The sequence below is a fragment of the Falco cherrug genome, chromosome Z (genome assembly GCF_023634085.1).
Source record: "Falco cherrug isolate bFalChe1 chromosome Z, bFalChe1.pri, whole genome shotgun sequence".
In the NCBI taxonomy this organism is placed as follows: domain Eukaryota; kingdom Metazoa; phylum Chordata; class Aves; order Falconiformes; family Falconidae; genus Falco; species Falco cherrug.
This window is the reverse complement of record NC_073720.1, coordinates 18961077-18977845: the sequence shown is the minus strand read 5'-3', so window position 1 is coordinate 18977845 and position 16769 is coordinate 18961077. Positions and strand designations below refer to the sequence as shown.

Genomic DNA, 16769 nt, shown 5'->3' with positions numbered 1-16769 from the left:
CTAAGTTTTAGATATCATACTTTGGTCTTCAATTGACAACTTCTTTTGTATAGAGCAAGAAAAAATCCTAGCTTCTATTGAGAGAACTTATATATGCAAGGCTGGTTAAGTTTAAACAAGACAGTCAATATAAAATTACCATTGAAAAGCAATCATAATCTTTAAAGTTGCAGCTGATTTCAAACATTCCTTTAGATAGTTTCCTAGTACAGCAATTTTTCAGAAGTATGAACACTTCAAATCTCTTCTATTTATAGGGAGGTTTGTAACAGGTTCAATTGGAGACATCAAAAACATTTTAAATAGACATCACAAGATGCATCTGTAGTTTAAAGGTCAAATTTATTAGGAGATTAAGAGATGTATTATACATGGACTATAAATACAGCACAGCTGACTTTATTTGCAGTCAGGCAGCCAATGCCAACCTATTTTGTAGACACCCTCGTTCTCTTGTTCCAAGAAAAGTTTGCACCATAAGACTTGAATTTAGGTTTTGGAACCTTCTTCTCTTCAACATCATAGCTCCAGCCTGGAGGTTACAGGGGGAATGGTGGGAGGAGACAAGAAACAAAAGAGAATTCTAAATATTCTCAGCATATAACATTGAGCAAATGCAACTTAAAACCTTTTAACTTTAATATCTTTTTCTCCACGTAGGCATCCACTAGTTTATTCCTATGTAGTGGGCAGCAGAAGTATCATAGATGTGACATAAGCCCGTTCTCCCAGTTGCTAAGACCTCTCCATACTACGTAGCCCCATTTTCTTTACTACTGCAAAAAACTTGACAGTCATCAATGAAAAGCTCAACAGGGAACACTGACTGTCCTGCAAGTTCATGGCTACAAAACTCCAGAGAATCACAGAAACACTAAGGCTCTGTGTGTGCTGGGACAGGAAATTAAAATAAGATAAGGAAACATGGAAAAAAAGTAGCATACAGAAGATCAGTCCCAAAGGTTGGCAGAGAATGGAGACCTTGGAAAGCTAGAGAAAAAAGAAGGGTGAGAGGCCGAAAGAAAGTAAGACCAAAGAAAAATCTTCAGCATTAGAAGGAGTTTAATACTTAACATTTTTGTAAGTAAAAAATCAGGGGTAAAAGAAAAGAGAATGAAGTGATAGAAGACAAGTAAATTATGTGATAGTTAAGCGAGAGAAATGCTAAAAAATGTCAAAAAGAGGAGGTGGAGACATTAGTGTTTATGTAAATCAAAATGCAAATTGGTTGCAGCTTCCAGGTGCCTGGAAAGGTGCCAGGGCAGCACTCAGTATTCCAGAGTTTGGTGTCTTTAGCTGCAACACTTCACTCAAAGTTGAGATACTTGAGTTGAAGCTAGATGTGGTTAAGTATGCAGTTTTAACTGTTACTAATAAGATGATACTTTTCTTCCTTAGTTTTAAAATAAAAACTTGTAGAGTTCTTAAAAGTTTTAACATATATATGAATTTTTACATTTATGTCCACAGAAAACACTCAAGATACACCTACATGTCAAAACATGATTTGTAACATACACAAGTTGTCTTGTCACCATGCCTCAATTTTGTGTATTCAAAAATGTCACACAAACATTTTCTTCATGTTTATTAGGCTGGATCAACATTCATTTCCAAGTTAACTATTCTTTGCAAGAAATACTGGAATAGAGGTTTTAAAAACATGCTCTTTCCATCTGAGCGAGCACTGGCTTTTGCCTTCTGTTCCAATTAAAAATATAAGCTTGAGTAAACAGCCAGAACTAGATCCAGAGACAGACATTGGTATTGCAACATTTAGCATTGTAACACCTAACTTTGAGACACTGGCTTCTGGAATGGATCTGTAGCCCCAAGTTATTGCTTCATCTTTTTATAGACTAGATCGAAAGGAGCTGAGTGCCTCCAAAAGAGATTCACAACAGCCAGCACAATGACTTGGGCTGCTATAGCTGTCCAAAATCCACAATGTTAGTTACGTCTAACTTTGGATTGCAAAAGGCTACAGTATGTGATAAGGTTTTACACTCTGGAACAGTCTCTTTGAGTTAGGCACCTTCAGTTGTTCATGACAGAGAGCAGAGGTCACTTTTACAAAAATACCACAACAGTGGGGGAGGTTGTTCTTGCCCAGAACCCTGGCATACAAGCCAAGTAGATGAAAAGCAGATTTAATTGTCTCTGGAAGTACACCCTCACTATCTGACTAAAGGTTATTGTGGAGTAGAAAAACTCTACATACTTGTTACTAAAGCTGTATGTTTTTAAAGAACGACCTTGGTGACAGGACAAAAAAGGATTTAGGCCGACAGGCTATAGTTTTAATTTCATTCAGTTAAAAGGGGTTCCTCCTTGCCTTGTCTTCAGACTATCGTCAGCTAACATATTTTGGACAGAGATCTCTCCCATTACTGTATTCAGTGCTGTTACTCCTACATTAAAAAAACCATCAGATGGAGCAGGCATAAAAAGATAGTTTGCCTCACATTCCTGAAGTTCTTAGGTGAGAAAGAACTCTTAGGTTTCCCAATCATATCAAAATACCTGAAATACCTAGGATTTGCAGAAATTGAACTTGAGGTTCTTAAGGAATTTTGTAACGGAAAACTTGGGTGGTTCATACAGGAAGGACAGAGGTAAATATTTGTGTTCTTAGATTTAGACATGTTTCAATAGCACATCAGTTTAGAACCTAAGTTCTACTGTAAATGTGTGCCTGTTTCTCATTTTTTTCCAAAAGCAGAACTAAATACTGTGATTTTTATTTCCAGCTACATCTGATACTGCAGCTATTACTATAGAAAATACTATGCACATATCATATGCATAAAACTAAGCCACCTTATATAAAAATGGAATAATAATTTAGGCAAGCCAGTATCTGCAGAAAGGTTTGGTGCATCTCGACTATGGTACAAGTAAGGGTGCTAGGTAAGTGAATATTGAACTAATTATATTAATACTTAGTTTAGTTGGCAGAATTTCTCTGCAGTTTTCCTGTGCAATGGAGATTCATTACTAATTCAGTGAAGGCATAAATTTTCTGCACTGAACAAATAAAGTATTTTACCTGAATCTGCATTTCAAAAGGACAAAATATGTCATATCTTTGGACATGTTATAAGTAGCTCATTAACATAGTGATACATAGGCCAGGATTCTTTTTTTTTTCTTATAGTCTGAATTTCCCAATAAGTGGAAATAGTGTGAACAATACTAAACACAAAGAAGCATAAGTAAAGCAACAGCAGATTCTCCAAAATTTATTTCTTCACAAAAGATTACAAAATACTATTGGAATTGCACAGTGACTGGTATATCCAATACAAACATGATGATCCTACTAATTTCTTAGTGAATACAATTTAATTTTCAGTAAAATTAAGACTATTAAGTTTAAAAAAATCCATTTAAAGAGGAACAGAGGAATTCAATACTAGCTTTTATCGTTAAAAAGTGCAAATAAATTGCACATTAAATGATTTAGATTCTTAATTGTAGAAGCTAATGGACTTACCCTGTTTGGGTGTACAGCTTAAGCCTTCTAACAACTTTGCACGATTTGGCCTGACCAAAAAACTTCACTACCTGTCTACCCCAGACTAAATATAGTTGAAAGCTGTAGACCACAGGTAAGAAGACTTCTGAACAAGTTTGCACTCCATGTGCATTATTCCTGCCTTTAACTCAGTGCAATTAATCTCCCTCACATCCATAAGCACTAAGCATCAAGCCTAGCTCTTTAAGGAAAACTGAACTGATTTAAAAAAAAAAAAAATGCAGTGAAAAATTCATACCAACACATAGAATGACTGCTGAATATTCAAAAGGCTGAGATTATGCGTACGTAATTCTGTCAGAAAATGCAAGTCTGAATAACCAAGTAAGTTTACAGATACAGTCCTTCTGCTACACTATTAGTACTAAAATTATTTAAGTAATGATACTGGCTTTACTCTCTTTCTCAAATATGATCATCAAGTGTAAATGTTTAGACTTTAGTACTGTACTTTGTAAGTAACATGTAACTTCCTCGATCTACAACTTCCTCAAGGGGAGCAGTTGAGGGGGAGCTGCTGATCTCCTCTCGACTGGTGACCCGTGACAAGAGACAAGGAAATAGAATGAAGCTGTGTCAGGGGAAGTTCAGACTGGACATTAGAAAAGCTTCTTCACCAAGAGGGTGGTCAGTCACTGGAACAGGCTCCTCAGGGAAGTCGTCATGGCAACAGGCCTATCAAGAGTTCAAGAAGCATCTAGAACACACTCTTAGTCATATGGTTTAGTTTTAGGTAGCCCTGCGATGAGCAGGGAGTTGGACTTGATGATCCTTATGCTCCCTTCCAACATGAGATACTCTGATTCAATGATAAATCCATTCTGCAACATGGCCAAAACTAAAGTCCAACATAATTACTTGGTAGTCACTTAATTTTAGTTTTTCTGATTATCAAACACTTACAAGGGTTCTGACAGTCTTTCCTTAACTAGAATTCAGATGCTCATGTCAAGCCTTCATGCAAAAATTTAACTGCCATATAGCTGGGACCTGCAGCTTGGGATAGTTTTGAAGTATTAATATTGATTTTCCTCCGAGAGTTAAGCAAGGCTCAGTTCTTATTCAAAACACAGATACTTGCTTTATTTTTGCAATAGTAATGCTAACAGGCTGGAACACTTATCCAGGAAGTGAAAGGCCTAGATTCATGCCTTCAGTGCCCTTGGAAACATTCGGCCCCATTTTCCTCCTCCTCAAGCAGAGCACTAATGGTCTGCAGATTTTGCGGAACAGAGGGAAGATACTTTATCCTGTACTTTTTCTGTTGTTAATGCTTCGAAATCAAGATTGCCTATAGAAAGTTGAATCACTCACACCCAACCTGTACAATACATAACGTACCATTTTTTTCAGCAAAGGCAATGGCATCTTCTTTAGTAGAGAAAGTAAGAACCATGTTGGATAAAGGATCAGCGCTGTAAGAAAATCACATGACAAATTTTAAGCAAATTTGAAATAAAAAAAAACTGTATCTGTATCTCAAATGCTAGTCAAATGCTGTATGTACGCCACCTCACAAGGCATTCAAAATCTCTTTAATTATTTCTGGGATTAACCTTTTTTTCTGTAGGGTATTGTTTCATCCTTTCAGTCTGTTAACCTCCCCTCCTAACTCCTTGCAGAAATTATTGTGTTAAGTTTTTTATTAGACAAATATATCTAACCACCTGCTGAGGTTATAATATCTGCTCTGCAACAATCTTTTTCTTTTTAAAGCTTTGTAGTGCCTCTCTTTTTGGAAGGTCAGGAGGCTTAAGGTAGTTTTGAACATTTCAAGGAGACCTGGAGTCTGTAGAGCAGCTAGGAGAAAAATAATGTTATACAGAAAAGAGCAGAATATCAAAAGTGAGCAGAACAGGAATCAATAAGAGACTGAAAAGTACATTACAGAAACTCAGGAGTTCAGCTTGGCTGAGGTCACATGACCTCCACAAATTATTCCAGTGCAGCACACTGACCGCAGGCCACCACTGAACAGAAAGTTCAAAACCACAAACTGCTAGCTAACTAACTACACAGTGGTTAGTTTTAAATGATCAGCTATTCCTCACCTGCATTTCTGAAAGAAATCAAACAGCAAAAACCTTTCTGAAACAAACTGAAAACTCAGTTTAAAAAATACACTGCATTTGTTGTTACAAAAGCTCAATTTACGAACAGTGACAAGTGATGAAAAAAATAGGCTCTAAAAATTAACCTACAAAACTTCTAGAAAATAAGATACTGGTTGTAGCAGCACAATGATTAGATAATGCTTCCCTGAAACAACACTGCACATGAGCCTGGGAGACAACTGGGAAGACAAAACCAAACTGCAACAGATTACTGAAGGAGCTGCCTCTCAACTGTTCTCTCTCTGAAGCTAGAAGGTAAATGAAGAGAAAAAGCAACCAAAGCTACACTGAACTCTCTACAATAAAGGACAAAGCCTGTGACTGGAGGAGGGGGAGGGAAAAAGGGGGAATCTAGCTTCCAGCAAAGACAACAATGTAATTTTATCTGATGTACACATGGGAAAATGGAGTTCACTATATATCCAATATATTCCCCAAGAAAAAAAAACCAAAACACAACAAACACAAACAACAAAAAAACAAAACCAAAAAAACCCCAACAACAACAAAAAAACAGCATACAGGCAGAAATTACACTTTCACAAGCCATTAAGATGGGTTCTCTTGAAGACATTTAAAGATTTCTCTTACAGAGCAGTAAGGAGAATTAGGAACTAAGAAATAGTCCATGACATGAACAGTGGAGAATCAAGTGACCCAAACTGCAATATCGTGACAACTTTTGCTTTTTGTCCTTCTCTTCCACAGCTGGGGTTGTAAAACTCTTCTCAACACTACTAAGTGGAAACAAAGAAGTTTAAGTCTTATGTGTAGTGAGGGACCACTGCCTGTTCAGTACTGCAAGTCTGGTGAAAACCTTACAGGACAGAGGTAGTTTGAATATGAGGATTGTGCAGAAATTATTTGTTCTGTTTTCATATGGGATCATCTTTCATTCAACCTAAATACAGATTTTTGATTTCTTCCCATAAATGAGCTATCCACGTGTTTAAGTTTGGATAATCTGTAAGCAAACTGGAGTTCTGGATGGCCAGCATCACATCCTGATAGCATCAGCAACAGCAGTGCTGCAGGATGTGCAATGACTGCCCTAAACTGTCTTATCAGTCACAGAGATTCCAAGTTTCGTTCTCTTATGACATCTTGTACAATTGAAACCATGTATTTCCCATGTTCCTTCATTTACAGCTTTATATTAAAAGACGTACTCAAGAACTATCCGTAGGCATTCCCGTAATGAAACTGCCTAATTAAAAAAAAAAAAAAATCCATGAGTCCATTTTATTTTGATCTAATGCTGGATTATTTCCACAGAAACCTATATCCAAGAAACAACAAATGCAACAAAAAAAGCAAATGAGACTGTAAAATGATACAAGTATAGCAAAGACCTACAGGTAAGCAAGTACATTGAGTTCAGAGGAAAAGGGATCTAATCTCCAGACTCTAAAGGGCTCTAAATCACTAATCCCATTACATTATTCAAGAGTGAATGGGAAAACTTCTAAGAATTGTTCTTTGCAGAAATTAAATCTGAAGAGAAGAAACTCTTCTTAGGTATTTCTCAGTGCTCAATGGTAATTTGAAATTACTAGAATGACCACTAATAGTTTTTGCAAAAATCCCTTAAAAATGAACAGATACAAACTAGTTTAAAAAGCTCTTAACCTAGCTGTGTCAATTCTCAACACAGCACTTGCTTTTGACCTACCTGGAGTTTGCTTACACAGGAAATATTTCTTTCCCTACTCCAAAATAAAACCACATGCAGAGATGGATTAGTTCAAAACAGTCATTCCTTTTTTAAATTCCCACAGTAAGATCACTCCAGGACAATTTAACATACAGGTAAGCCCTTAATACCAGGGCTCATTTTTCTAGGTCATTTATTTAGCACAAATGGTTATAACTGTTAGAAAGGTTAAAAGCATTTGTTTTGGCTGAGATGATGCAAAATCCCACACATAAAATAATTTGTCTGGGGAGGTTAAAGACAGCTGAAAAGCAAAAGGAGATCAGAAGAAAAGTTAAAATTCAAACTGAACCAAAGCAGATTTTAGTAGCACCTGCTAAAATGTTACATCTGTGCAGTGGTGTTTACACCACCATACTTCAGTGGCTAGACACTTAGGGGGCACACAAGTCGGGAGGGAAAGGTGTATTGCTGGTCAACAGTCTATTACTTCATTAATTTAGGCCCCATGAAACAACAACCTGGTCATTACTTGTTAAATGTAGCCATCTTCAGCAGGTGAGTCACCCAAGGCATACATGTATTAAATCACTGAACTCTTATCCTCTGAAACAACAATTTAAATACGCTTAAGATGAAATGGTGAAAAACCCCCAAGACATGCTTGACATGAGGTCATTGTTATATAAACGCTTATAGTTTTAGAACAGCTATTTTAACAGACTGTTTAAATACAATTAGTAAGTTAATTCATATTCAGTATTTTTTCACGTCTAATGACAGTTGAGCTTGGCTTCCCTAGTACTTTGCAATACTGATACAACTGAGATGTTCCAGGTTGTGAGTCTTTTCAGTTTTTTACAGGAAACCAACATAACAGGAAGACTTGATTTCAGCATTATTCTGAATATTTCTGGATACATTTATTTTATAAATATGTTTAAAAAGTAAAAAAAAAATATATTAAAAAAAAACGTTCTGTGACTGGACTTAGAATGTATCAAAAAATGTCCTCAAATTATTTAATAATTAAAGTTTTAAGTTTTTTTTCATGTAATTTTGTATTCTTTCATTGTAAGCACTAATATGATTGCAGACAGAAATTTTCAATACATGTTGTATCCTTTCTGAAGTTTAAACAATATTCTCTAGTGGCTATTTTTTGTTTATGTAGAATAATTAACTTTTCTGAATATGCCTCAAACAAAACAGCTTCAAATCAAAACCACAACACTGTCAGAAGAATTACTAGTGTAGCCCTCACAGTTTACAGGAATTCTAAGTACACTGTAAAATGTAGGTAGTACCTTTATATAAGGAAAAAAGAATTAAAAATTAGCTGCATCCAAATTGTACTTATGGCTCCAAATTATAGCATTTTTAGCTAAGATTAGTAGTTTTCTGAGTTCTGGCATATTTAAGAGTTTTTACTGCTAATATTAGCAACACTGAAACAAGCAGTGTAATATTTTAAATATGTTTGGTTTGGTTTTTTTTAAATTAGGTATGGCTCCATTTCAGATCTTCAGGATATTTATAAAATTATGTAAAAAAAAAATAATTCAGATTTTATGTTTAACCAAATTTAAAAGACCCAACTGTACAGCTGAGGAGGATTTACTGCTTCAGCTAACAAATAATCTTCTTTCCCTGATGCTGCCATACAGTAACATCACTGCAAATGTAATTGTTCACATTTCTTGTTGTTAACACTTTTTTCAAACTCTTCCAGATGATGCTGGGAGCTAAAATCTTTTAAACATAACAGATCATTAATCACATGACTAAATAACCCAAGCACTTGCCGTAAGAACTGTTAAAACACAAGTAGATTTACAGGTAGGAAGGATAGTTCAAACTTAACATTTATATGAACCGTAAGAGCCAAATATAGAAGAAAAATATTTCCCATTCAGTAACTACTCACGTAGATGCCCAGCCCATTAAAGGGTTCTCCCAGCGCTCTCTGTTATCAAATTCCATCTTCCATTTCTTTGTATTGTTAACTCCTGCCTGCATTGCATTACGCGCTGGAACAAAAATGTGAACTTTTCTGGTTTTGATGTGCTCATCTGGAACACCAGTTAAAGCAGTGATATCCTATGAAAAACACAAGGGAACTTGTTAAAAAAGGGTTCATGTAAAAGGCTTGTAAAATAACACTGCTTACGCTTTTTACATAATTTCATGCTTAATTTTTTACATAATTTCATGCTTAATTTTTAAAGTTCCAAATAAAGAAAAAAAATTTCAAACAAGTATGTTACGAGTCCAGTTGTAAAAAAAGTGAAGCTGATAGATGCTGGGGCTGCTATCACCCTACTTCCCCTGGCTGAATTAAAATTTTGCATGGATCAGCTACCTGAACATACTCATTTCCCTGCTACGGAACTGCTAGTGTCAGAGAAGGGACAGGACATTCCCTCCCATCCTCTGACCACAACTGCGAAGTCAGGACTGCTCCAACTGGCACCAGTTAAAGTAAATGTGGAGATGTGTCAACTCTTCTTTCACCCTTAAAGAAAATACTGGAGCACAGACTGAAATGACAAATCCTGGAATTTTACATTAACATTAGGAGCCTGAATTTCATAGGAGCAGGGCTATTTACCAAATTCCTAGCTAGCCTACTACGTGCCACAGCGTAAGCTCTTTCACTCAGACAGAAGTCTGTATGTTATTAAGAGGCACCGACATCCACACTGACCCCAGAAGCTATGCTTAGCATGAAGGAAGAAGAGGCAGGAGGTTCTCTTCTGCACAATATTCTGTTGACTGAGACTGCAGAGCAGGTACTAGAATCCAGCTCTCTTAATTCTCTAACCATTAGTTATTCTATAAAATTGACTCCCTTTTGTTTCAAGCTACGAGTATCAGCTTTTTACAGTCAATTCTTCTCTTGATATTCACGATTAAGAGAGGAACATTGATACTGGTAACATTCATCAGCATTTTTGTGAAGGACAAAAGGATTCAAGGGATTCCAACCTTCAAAGACACAAAAGGGCTCGTAACATTGCACACAGTCAGTAGTAGGATGCCCTCCTCTATTAAGGCTTGGCTTGTGACTCAACAAATAAACTTAACAAAGATTAAAATTGAAGGATCACAAAACCAGCATAAAATATTAACTGACTAACAAAGAATAAGATAGGGAAAAACTTCACAAGAACTGCTGTGAAAAATTACCCTCAGCAGCATCTGGTATAATCAAAGTGAACTTTCTTGCTAAAAACTAAACAGTAATTACATAAAATTAACCTGTCATTTCACCCTAGTAGAGTAAAGAGTGAAATCAAACATCAAATCCATCTCTAAGAATGCTAAACTGCTCCTGTTCCTTACATACTTAAAAGGCCAGTGGGAGCTCCTCGGTCTCCTTTCTTGCCCTTCGCTTCCCTTCTCCCTCCAGGAACAAATAGTAAACTGGCAAAAGTCAAAAAAAGTGCAGCAAAACGTTGGACATACTGAACTCGTCTCACCAGGACTGCCATGACTTGAATTAAAAGCCAAACAAGTTTAAATAAAACACTGTCGCTTTTAAATGTCTGCAGCTACTAACTTTCTGGGATTTTGTTTTGTGGCAAACTTGAAAGCTCTTGGTGCTGTCACCAGATCATCCTTTGAAATGAGGCAAGTGTCATTTTTTTGTTTTACTTCAGAAAATAGATTTTGGGAGATAGTCTCTCTAAACTACAAAACAGAGCAAGTTTAAAGCATGTGACTTGTATTTGCAATTAGAACAGCAGGAGAAACAAACAAGCATGCACGTTTAATTTTTCAATGTCTGACATTTCTACAAAGACTACCAAAAGAAAGCGTCAAAATATCTTAACAATTCCATTATAAATGCTTTCATTAGGACCGAGTAATGTTTATTTTTAATGAGTCTAGCAGTGATACGAAAGAGAAACGTGAATAGTCACTGCAATGTTGCAACATGTATGTAAAATATCTCCTGACAGACTGGCATTTCTGACTGCTGAAGCTTAAACCACAGTTTTGGAAGGAAATAGCTTAAAGTTTTCTTATTTGAATTGGCAAAGTGCTTTCTTTAACAAAAAAGGGGGTTTTACCTGCAGTAAAGTTTGGCAGGGGTTCAATGTTTCAGCTTGCCTGTTTATAGGAACAGGCTACTATATTAGCCTTTATTTCTGTATTAAACAAGCATGCATATCTAGAAAACATACGAATATTCACAAAAATTTTGTTTTTTCCCCCCTCTATCTGCTACAGGCAAAAATTCTAGGTTTGTTATCGAATACCTCCAAATGTGCAAGCTTCAAAGTAGCTCAGAATAATGGTATTCTTAACTACTATTATTCTCAGCAATTCATGCTTCAGATTTAGAGGGTTTTGAATTCTTCCAGAATTATCTGGAATTATTAAAATAAGATACTACATGAAATAACATTACCGACATACATAATTTCCTCTTTTGAAGCCTCCACACCAGAGAACCATAAAAATACTACCTATTAGTGTACACAGAACACAATCTAAAGAGAGCATTAAAAAGCAGCAAATGCTGTATTTATGAGGCAACCATAGAAAAGAAATGCCTAGACTTGTTCATCTGAATGAAAATAAAACCAAAACCCCAGACAAACCATAAGTTCCTTCAAGCCATGGTTTTTTGGGCACTCAGTTGGCTCCAAATCAAAGTTATTTCACTAACAGTACAGGATTCATCCCATTAAAAAAATCTTTTCAAGTTGAAAACTAAAATATCTACATGGTGTTGCTAGCTCTTCACACTTTGATTCATTATAGCTAAAGTTTCCATGCCTTCTGGGAATCTAGCAATCGTTTATTGATATCTTCCCTGTTTTAAAGCTGGCAATTGAACAGACAGTTGTTAGGACAATGAGTTTCTGGTTTCTGAAACCCAAGTTGTCCTGACATAAAATCACTGGTTATGCTTGCTGTAGACATGTAAGGTACTGTAGCATAGCTGAGCTGTTGCCAAAGATATGGAATAAAAAGGCTTGGCATCTATCACATACTTGACACCTAAAGAGCACAGAAGCTCTAAAATTCCTATTCCCTGTAGGCGCACTCTTAGTCTAGACAAACTGATTTCTCACACTTTTAAAATGCATTACAACACTCTATTGTGATCATTTCATCCACACAGCTCCAGCAAGTGACAGAAGAACCTGTCCTTTAAGCGACATTTCAATGGGCTAAAGCTCCCACTCCAAGATGCCATTAAAACAATATAATACTTGAAAAGAACTATGCTGCACTGGGTTGAACTCTTTACTGTGTCTTCAGTGCTTTGTTCTGAGTTCAAGTTCTCATTGAAACTACCTGTGAACCAACTTTCCAAAACAAAGATTTTTTGACAGCTGGTTTCACATTACTATCTCTTTTTTTTTTTTTTTTCTTTTCCCTAAAGTGTTCCTTACTGAATTTTGCCACATTAGCATATTAAAATATTAGTGAGGTGTTCAGCACTCAAAATTCTAAATAATAAGGTGACAATATAAAAGACCTAAGATTTGAACTGTACAGGTTCGCTTTACTAGAAATTAACAATCCTGCTTCACATTTTAAGGCAGGCTATCATCTAAAAGGTGCATTCTGACATTATATTTTTCTTAATATACATAGTGTGTTGTTTCTTTTAATAGCAACCTCTGAATTTCTTTGTAATTCAAAAAAACCCAAAATACTCATTTTGAAACATTTTGGCTCTTCCTGGAATAAGCTCAGAGGGATGAAACACTTTTTTTAAACTGCAGAAATCACATCAAATTGCTTACAAATGAAGATAAGGGGTTTTCTTTATTATAACTTACACTGCTATCTATGAATGCTTGCCACGGTGGAAAGTAAAGCTGTTCTAGGAAGAGCAATAAGAAATTATAAACGTGCTATACAGCAGTGAGAAAAACTGGTTCACGGAGGCAGTGTCAATGAAAGCAATATTCAGCATGAAGATGACTTTTAAAGGAAATGAGAATTTCCTTCTTTTAAGTACTCTACCAATAGCACACATTCCAAAGGGGACAATAAACGGAATTCTATCATTCAAGGGAAAAAGACCAATGATTGAAAGAATCTCTGAAAACAAATGTTTTTGAACAAATGGGTCAGGTGTGCATAAAGGTGTCATGTTTCTCCTAGGACATTTCTTTCCACTGTAGACAAAACCTGTACATAACCACTACCAACTATCTACTGTTTAGCATCCCCCTCCCTCTTTTTTTTTTTAATAAAGGAAACAGGGAACAAGCAATGGGAAGTTGATGTCAAAACACAGAAAAACCTCCCAGCAAGCTTCCAGCAACCACCCAGGATTTAGAGTCTTGCTAGCTGCTCTCTTTTCAATACCAGAATTTCACACATTTCAATGACCATTATGACTTCAAAGAATCAAATTTTCATCATTGTCCGTCATCTGCCGGTTGATTTGTATAAAGGAGTTCTTCTGCATGCATTCCAGACAAAGGACTCCTTACTTTCGTGGCTATATATCAAGTTTAAAAGTTCTGTTTGTGACAGTTGTGTCTGTGGTAAATTAGGGTAACACTGAAGGAGTGCAGCTGCCCTGCAGGAACCTCCTTTCTGGCATCATTTCACTTAAATAAAAACTGAATAATTAGCTTCTGCCTTTATTAAACCGCAAAAATGCCACTGGCCTTAGTAATTACTTCCGGTTGCCCCACCTACTTAACCTCAATAGTTTACACTTGTTAGAAAGGAGGAGAAGTTTTCTGGAGCTTACAACAGCTTGCTCTCTTCCCCACCCCCAACATGTTTTACAAGACTAAGTGCATAAAGTTTCACTATAAATTAATGTTGCAATACACTTTCTTTAGTAGCTGTTATATCAAAGCACAGAACATCTTGCATAATACCCACAAAATAGCTGCCGTGAAAGGGACTTTTTATGTAGTGTGCTCAGCTGCTTAGGCTGCAAGTCAGGATGAGAACATTTATGTCTCTACACTTCAATACGGTGTTTTTGAAACAAATGCAAGAGAACAGAATCTACTATGCAAATTGTCAGTGGAAAAATGGAGCAAAACGAACTAAATGCGGTCAGACAACATTTCTCTAACAGCTACAGACATAACAAGGGGAAAAAAGCATATCTGCCCTTAGGAAACTCTGTATTACACAGAACAGAGTTTTCTTTCAGGTTTCACAATCATTTTGCATTATCACAGTAATTTGTGAACAACATGGTGTTACCCGTAACATGCTCTCCCACCTAACCATCCTGCAGAACGATTAATAAAGATGTGAGAAAAGCACTGAAAGAACCCTATTTTAAGGAGACAGGATTCAACGATAATAATGACTGCATGATAGCTTCTACTTAAGAGTATCTCCTTCCATAGGCAGTTTTGCAGAAATCACTGAAGAGAAACTGGAAATGAAGAAAACGATATGCTGAAAAGTGGGTCTAACAGAAGGAGATACTGTCACAATACTGGAATCCACATAAGTCTATTACAATACTTTTTAGATTACTGACTGTCATTATGTAAAGGTGTTCTCAGAGTCCTAAACAGTCCAACATCCGCCAGCGCTGCTAGCTTCAGCAAACTCTATTCATCAGTTTGTGTTTCACAGCTGAGGAGATACTACTTTAACAGCCATGATAGCTAAACATTTGCTGCTGTCGCAAAGCCTCCTTGAGAACTTCCCTGTCATCCCACTGCACAAAGGCTCACTCCACTTTCCCAACAATATTGTGCATGCCCAATACTATTCCATGCTGATTGCATGACTTACTACAAACACAATGGCATAACACATCCCACAAGCACATTAAACTAACATCACCTGGATTTGTTCAGAGAGAACGTGATAGAACAGTAAACAGGAATAACTGACTGGATTTCTAAAAATCCCAGGTGCTCTCCACAAATTGGAACATGACTTCACACTAGTAAGTAGAAAACTTCCTGCTTACTAACTCTTCTTTCTCATCTTAAAACAGTTTCATTATAGTCTGCATTACATTCCCAAATTTCATATCCATATTCGTCTTCTGCAAAAGAAAGACTGTATTTATAAAAGCAATTAATGGTAAAAGTTATGGCAAAAGTTGCTGATCTGTGCTTTTGTTATTTTAAACCACAATACTAAAAATAAAACAAAAAATCTCAGATTTCGCACCTCAGTGCTCTGCCAAGCCTCAAAACGGAGAGGTGTTTTTCTTGACAAACATGTGACAAATACCAATCATTCAGCTTGCATTCTTCATGGACAGGTAAACAACATTTTAGAAATTTAAAAATGAAACAGTCAAAACACTTAAGTCCCACTTTCAGCACAGATAGATATTTCATGCTTAGTATACTTTTTCTGCCAAGGAATAATCAAAGAGCAAGACAAAATGATTATTTGATTATTAATCATGTACGGGTTTTTTCCTGTAACAGTATGTCTTAGTTTTGTAAATGTTGTCTGGGTAAATACTATGAAATTAAAGAGAAGAGGAACCAAATATCTGGGTCTACACTTCAGAGCTTCTCCATATGACCGAAAGTAAGAAATATTAAGAATATTAAATGGAGAAAAGTAGGTGCAGTCAAGGGAGAGCAATAGATTTCATACAAACAGATTGACATTGCTAGTAGTAGTCATCAGAGACTTAAGTGTGGTCATGACATTCTTCAAATTAAGGAGATTATACACAGTGGGCTTATCTTGAACAAGGTGGGGGAAAAAAAGTCTTAATTACTTACAGCAGATATTGTAGAATACTTTTTCTTGTAACACAGCAAGATTTAGAGGGAATGCATTTTCTAGAACCCATTCAAAGTGTATGTAAGCAAACCTTTTGCTTACACACAAATGTCTGAGATTTTTTTACTACCCGTAAGGCAGTTTTCTACAGTGCACAACTTTCAAGCATTCTCCAAGAACTTCACAATCTTCAGATTAAAAAATGTGCAAAAAAAAAAAATCAATTAAATTAAGAGTAAGACTACAGCAGAGTTTTTAGACCTTAAACTATCAAATAAAAGGAGAGGCAGTTTTAGTTTTTCTACATTTAGAAAGGAGATAACTGGTTGAATATAGCTGATATAATTGAAATAATCTGATTCCGCTTAGAATAATTTAGTTATGACAACACTCTGCTCCTTTACTACCATAAGCAACTGTTCTTAAATAAACTATTTCTCAGTTGGAAAACAAGCAGGCAGGAAGGAGCTTTAAAGGAAAGAAGACAAAGTACTAGCAGCTAGAGCCCACCAGACAGCATTGTACTGATTCCCCCGATTAGTTCATATTTGTATATGCTATTACATAAATAGTATATTGTAGCTCACCTCCAGTTCAGTGACGGTATGTTCTTTCAAACAAAATTTATTCAGATTGTACTTCTGATTATTTATGCTATACTCCTAACATAAGTCACAATAAGCAAACTGGCTTGCAAAGCTAAACATAGTATTTCAAGAACATCTAGGTGAATTATTCACTAAAGGTGACTCTT

At 36.1% G+C, this 16769-nt stretch overlaps 1 protein-coding gene across 1 annotated transcript in view; it reads right to left on the bottom strand.

Moving 5' to 3' along the window:
- Window positions 1-323: 323 nt before the first annotated feature.
- NDUFS4 (NADH:ubiquinone oxidoreductase subunit S4) overlaps window positions 324-16769 on the bottom strand; it is a 48260-nt gene continuing 31814 nt past the window's right edge. The window contains exons 3-5 of the mRNA XM_055699443.1: window positions 9234-9406; window positions 4880-4953; window positions 324-532 (exon numbers count right to left, since the gene is read on the bottom strand). Of these exons, the coding sequence (XP_055555418.1) occupies window positions 429-532; window positions 4880-4953; window positions 9234-9406 (351 nt within the window). The 3' untranslated portion in view covers window positions 324-428. The remainder of the gene's footprint in view (window positions 533-4879; window positions 4954-9233; window positions 9407-16769) is intronic.